Genomic DNA, 6214 nt, shown 5'->3' with positions numbered 1-6214 from the left:
TCTATATTGCAGCCAACATATTTGAGCTTAGGAATCTAGAGAGCAAGGAAAGGTGTGAACCTAAGAGATGAAAAACCTTGGAATAAAGTGATGGTTGAAGGAGTAAAAGGAAGGAATACATTCTCAAAACTGAAGCACAATTTAATATATTACACCTCTATTTTGAGAAAGTCTGATTGTTACTATTCATAATAAACCCTATTCATGCTTATATTTTAATTCACTTTATCTCTGAAGCTTGAATACTAGCCCATCATCTGTTGCCTAATAGTCCCTAAATTAGCTCATAACTCAAATACTTCATCTTCCTCTTCCCATACTGGGTATGTTTCCAGGGTAATGGTTCCAAAACTCAAAATTCACCAGGTTACTCTGCTAACTTGAGCCTTTTATTGGCTTTCAATTGCTGTTGAAGTGAAAGTGGAAATACGTGATGTTTAAGACACCTTATTTTCCAGCCTATTTTGGCACCCAGTTTATCCTTTTTTTGGCCTCCGGTAGCACTGTCTTCACATTTTTTTTTTTAAAGCATAGCATGCTCACAAATCCAAAAAGTTTTTTATTTCACCTATTAGGGTTTTATCTAGGACTTCCTGAAAGAATCCCCCTTCTACCGAATTCTACTCACTTTACATCTCTCAGCTTATGTGTTGTATATTTGAAGATTCATAGCTGAATTAAGGGATGGTATCAGATCCACCTACTTGATAGTCTCATAAGTAACATACAACTTTTCTCCACAGCACCTATCAAATTTTATTCAAGCAATATTTATTGAGCATCTGTGATGTGTCAGACATTGCTTTAAATATTCAAACAGGGAAAAACACTTGAACAGGGAGCTTAAATTATTGATGAGGAGACAGAAAATAAAATACAACATTTTAAGAGGTGCAAAGAAAAGCAAATTATTTGGACCAAGAAAAATGTATTTTATTATTTGTCTGGTTAATTATTTTATTAGTATTTATGAATCAGACTAGAACATAAAGACCAGTTCAAACATTGGCGAAAATGGTTACTGGCATTCTGCTAAGCTTATTACCACAAAACAAATAAACAACACAACACACTGGCAAAGGATGATGGAGATCAAGATACCAATGTCACCTCAAAGGGTAACTTTTACGACTAGGTCTGGAACAATTTGAGAGTCCAAGTAGAGTATACAAATTGAACAAAATATGAAAATGAGAGTCCACAAAGATACAAATACAAAAATGAATACATTGAGATTCTGATGAAGAATGGGATTTTACAAAGTCTAAAAGTACCTTCTGTCAAAGCAAAAATTCCACCAAAATTTCCTTACACAGGAAAAGACTTCATTCAATGTTATGACAATAGGGACATAGGCGAGAACTCGGTCTGAACTAAAATCTGCTGAAACAGAGGACCACAAGGTTTTGCAGAGCTGGGGCAAGGGAGGAGATCATACACCATCTGTGTCTGCTAAACAGCTGTACCCAGAGGAAAATTAAACTTTTTCAGGTCTTCATGATAGGAGAGAGGGTTTTTTTTATTGTTATGTTAATCACCATATATTACATCATTAGTTTTTGATGTAGTGTTCCATGATTCATTGTTTGTGTATAACACCCAGTGCTCCACGCAGAATGTGCCCTCTTTAATACCCATCACCAGACTAACCCATCCCCCCACCCCCCTCCCCTCTAGAACCCTCAGTTTGTTTTTCAGAGTCCATCGTCTCTCATGGTTCATCTCCCCGTCAGACTTACTCCCCTTCATTCTTCCCCTCATGATAAGAAAGAGTTTAACAACTTGGATCTAGATGCCCACTGAAGTTAGCCTCCTACCTTCCCACAGAAACTAAGGAATAGAGATGCTACTTTTCTTGATTACATTTCAAAGGAATACCTCTCTGGTCCTTAAGAGAGACATTTCTGGGTTGAAAAGCCTTTAAAAAACTTTTTGAAAGATTTGCATCTCAAAGAAGCGGAGACAGAATTTCCAATTACAAGTTTCCTCAAGTAAATGGTCTAAAAATGAGGTCAGGGGCTCATAGATAGGAAGAACAAAGCTTTTCTAAAATTTAGTTAAGCTGAAGGGAATGTTAAAACCATCTTGGTCACTGTCCACAAAATATTAATTAATTACAAAGGGAAAAGAGAAACTTTATAGTGAAGTCTGATAGACATCAGATTAAGCATGTGAACAAAGTCAATAGCATCAACAATGGAGCAAATAAATGTGTGTGCCATCGGAAAGGATGCAGTGAGAACTTCTCACTGTTTCTGCCAAGGAGCAGTTGAATATAACCATGAGAAATAATCAGACAGATTCAAATTGAAGAACATTTTGCAGAATAACCGGGTTGTAGTATTCAGAAGTGTCAAGTTGTGAATAGCAAGGAAGGCTAAAGAACTCTTTTAGATTTAAGGAGATTAAAGAGACATAATAACTAAATGCAGGAGATGATTCTGAGCTGGATCTTTTACTCTAGAGACAATTGGCAAACCTTAAAGAGAGTCTGAGAATGGTAGCACTGTGTCAATGTTAGTTTGTTAATTTTGATCATTTAATTGTGATTAAGTAAGGGATTTTTTTTGTAGAAAATATACACAAAAGTATCCAATGATACTTGAAATTTTATAATAAAATGTATCAGTCTGACAAGTAATTCTCAAGAGGTTCAAGAAGAAGGAAAGTGCTTTTGCCCTGTACCTGTAATCTTATAAATTTATGATAGTTTCTAAATTTAGATTAAAATTGTATGAAATCTAAAGAAAACAACATATTTAATGCTTTTGAGTCATAAAATCCAGTTTTAAGATTTATATCAAAGAAATAACAGGTATTACTTTTTAAAAAGATATTCAGAACGTTTACTGCAGCATAGTTTACAGTAGAAAAAACTTGAGAACAAAGTTAATGTTCATCAACAAAGCAGTAAAAAAATGTATGAATCCATACTAAAGCGCAACTCAGAATTATATGAAATTTGCATAGGATATTATTACAAATTAAACAAGCACAATACAGAAAAGCAGGTATAATTTGATCACATTTGTTGTAAAATGAAAAATGAATAAAAATCCTGAGTATGAATGCATGGACTCACAGTGGATTATATTACCACATAAAACATTGAAAGGGACTATTTTAGATTGTTTACATGGTGTACTCTAAGGTTAGAACCAAGGTAGATGATGGAGGGAAAATGGAGAAGACATTTTGTTGTTTAATTGTAGTTCTATTTTTTAATTGTAGTTTTAAATTCTTACTCCTTAAGATTAATATTAGAACCTAGTTGGCAAAAAAACTTTGATCATTGATTATTGATTGATTGACAAATCCATTTGAAAACACTGCTGCAGGTTTCAGAATAAATTTTGTTTTCCTTGGTGGCTGCACAGCTATTTTCTTTAGCTGGTCCTTTTATGAAAAATCTGTAGAAGAAGGGATAAATTCATTGTTAATCATTGTTGCCAAAGACATCCATTTGTGTTTTCAACTAATACCCTCTCTTAATTGAAAGGCCATTCAGATTTTAGGGCATTTCCAAATCCCTTGATTCACTAAAAGTTACAATATCTCTGTAATTTGCACAGAGTTCCCAGAGAGTCTGTTAGAAATGACAGAGCTAAGAGTAAATCTGTGTCCATATCTCTGTTCTAGTCTTCTTTCCATTTTTTTATCTGGGGTAGTCTTTAAACAATAAATGCACAATGATTACTGTTTTCAAATCTTTTTGCTTTGAAAACAAAACCAAAATATCCATCATTATTCCAGTGAAAATTAAATCAATTTTCATCCTTCCAAATTCCTTAGTATCGACAATTATTTCAGAGTTGATTTTGGTGGACTTAGAGGTGCTTTATGAAAATAAGTTCTACAATAGACAGTAAATCAGACAGTGTTTTTGGACTCACGTCTTTGAGTCTAACAGAGAACCATCCACCCAGGTCCATGTCCTCTTCAGAGATGTAAAGTTAAGCCCAATCCACACATAGTTTGTTTGTTTTAGGTTTTTCTGTATAAAAGCCTAAAAAGTGAGTAATGAGTAACTAAGTGAACAGAATATTTTAATAATGTAGACATACTAATTAAGATTTAGAATTTTATTGGACAATTAGCATCCTACATGAACATTCTTATACTAATCAATTCATAACTTAATTACACACACTATATATTTATTACATACATACACATACATATGTATCACTTGTAAATTGAATACAAATATTCAGCCAAGGACTAGTATGAGTCAAGTGAAGCACTGGCATTGAGCACAAAAAATAGGAGGGTGCCAAAAACTCGGTGACTGAGATAAATGATGATTTAAAGGAAGGGTGGGGGGGGCGGAGCAAGAGGGCGGAGGAGTAGGAGACCTGGATTTCGTCTGGTCTCAGGAATTCAGCTGAATAGGGATCAAACCATTCTGAACACCTACGAACTCAACAGGAGACTGAAGAAGAGAGTAGCAACAACTCTCTGAACAGAGAAGCGACCACTTACTGGAAGGTAGGACGTGCGGAGAAGTGAATCCGAGGCGATATTCAGGAGGACAGACGGTGGCCTCCGCCGGCCGCTTCTGGCAAGTGATAGAGCCATGGAGCACAAAACTGGAACTTTTAGAAGTCAGCTCTGCTGAGGGACATTGCTCCAGTGGCTGGGGGGGGGGGGGTTGTGGAACCCTCGCAGGACAGTGTGGTCTCAGGACCCTCGGGGTCACAGAAAGTCCGGGGGTGCCTGAGAGCAGCAGAGCTCCCAGGTATCAGAGCGGGGAAGCCGGCTGCAGAGATGGAGCCCAGGAGCGGGCTCTCAGCTCAGGGTTGCCATAAACTGTGATCCGCGGCCCAGTTGGGTCACTGCGCCTCCAGCAGGGACCCAACAAGCGGCAGATCCGGGGAGACTCCCCTCCCTCCCCAGGGAGGAGCGGCACGGGAGCGCACCACAGGGATCTGCTGGGTTTGGAGACTCCACACGGGGTCACGTGCCAGAGATAGAACCGCTTGGTCACAGGCCCAGTGAGCACGGAGTGCGGCCGGAGACCGGGGAGACAGGAGTGACTGCTTTTCTCTGGGGGTGCACTGAGGAGCGGGGCCCCGAGTTCTCAGCTCCTCCAGGCAGAGATTGGGAGGCCACCATTTTCACTCTCGTCCTCCAAAGCTATACCGAGAGCTTGCAGGAAATAAAAGCTCCTGAGACCAAACCCGAGCAGCTTGCTTAGGGGCAATTCCGCCTCCAGCAAAGACATTTGGGAACCACGGCAACAGGCCCCTCCCCCAGAAGATCAGCCCGAATAGCCATCAAGCCAAGACCAAGTTTACTGATCAAGGAGAATGGGAGAACTCCAGCTCTAGGGGAATACTGCACATAGAATTCATGGCTTTTATACCATGACTCATTAGTTTTTCAGTTAATTTTTTTAACTGTTTTTTTTTCTTTTTTTGAATTTTTCTTTTTCCCTTTTTACCAACATCTTATCAATCCCTTTTTTAAAAAAACATTTTTCATTTTTCATTTTTAGGGTCATATTTTATCCCTTCATAGTGTTACCCTCATTTTTGGCATATATATATATATAAGTTGTTCTCTCTTTAAAATTTTGAGATACAGTTTCTTCTAACAGATCAAAATATACCCTAAATCACTAGTGTATGGCTTTGTTCTAGACTCCTGCCTGATCACATTCTCCCCCTTTTTTTTCTTTTTTTTTTAAATCTACTTCCTTTTTTCAAACAACTTCTTATCAATTCCTTTTATAAAATCTTTTAGAATTTTCATCTTTACAGTCACCTTCCATCCCTTCATTGTATCAACCCTTATTTTGTACAGATATAAGTCTTTCTTCCTTTAAAATTTTAGGAGGCACTTTCTTCTAACAGTCCAAAATACACCCAAAATCTAGTGTGTGGCACTGATCTATGCACTAGCCTGATCATATTTGATCATATTCTGTTTTTTTTTTGTTTTGTTGTGTTTTTGTTTGTTTTTATCTTTTTCTTTTTCTTTTTCTTTTTTTTCCTCTTTCTTTTTTCTTTCTTTCCCTTTCTTTTCCCCTGGTTTCAGGTCTTTTCTGATTTGTATAGAGTATAGTTGCTGGGGACGTTGTTAACCTGTTAGCATTTTGTTCTCTCATTCATCTAGTCTCCTCTGGACAAAATGACAAGACGAAAGAAATCACCTCAGCAAAAAGAACAAGAGGGAGTACCGTCAGCCAGGGACCTACTCAATACGGACATTA

General features: G+C 37.5%; 1 protein-coding gene across 4 annotated transcripts in view; it reads right to left on the bottom strand.

The window, feature by feature from the left end:
* Positions 1–1671: 1671 nt before the first annotated feature.
* The window catches only part of KLRF1 (killer cell lectin like receptor F1), a 61808-nt gene continuing 57265 nt past the window's right edge, over positions 1672–6214 (bottom strand). For all 4 annotated transcript variants that reach the window (XM_028119760.2, XM_028119759.2, XM_028119762.2 and 1 more), the window contains 2 exons: positions 3894–4006; positions 1672–3410 (listed from right to left, as the gene is read on the bottom strand). In XM_028119760.2, the coding sequence (XP_027975561.1) occupies positions 3290–3410; positions 3894–4006 (234 nt within the window). In that variant the 3' untranslated portion in view covers positions 1672–3289. The remainder of the gene's footprint in view (positions 3411–3893; positions 4007–6214) is intronic.

Source organism: Eumetopias jubatus, unplaced genomic scaffold (genome assembly GCF_037043125.1).
Source record: "Eumetopias jubatus isolate StellerSeaLion01/CBP00866 unplaced genomic scaffold, mEumJub1_p1.0 scaffold_8, whole genome shotgun sequence".
NCBI lineage: Eukaryota > Metazoa > Chordata > Mammalia > Carnivora > Otariidae > Eumetopias > Eumetopias jubatus.
This window is presented reverse-complemented; position numbering and strand designations above follow the sequence as displayed.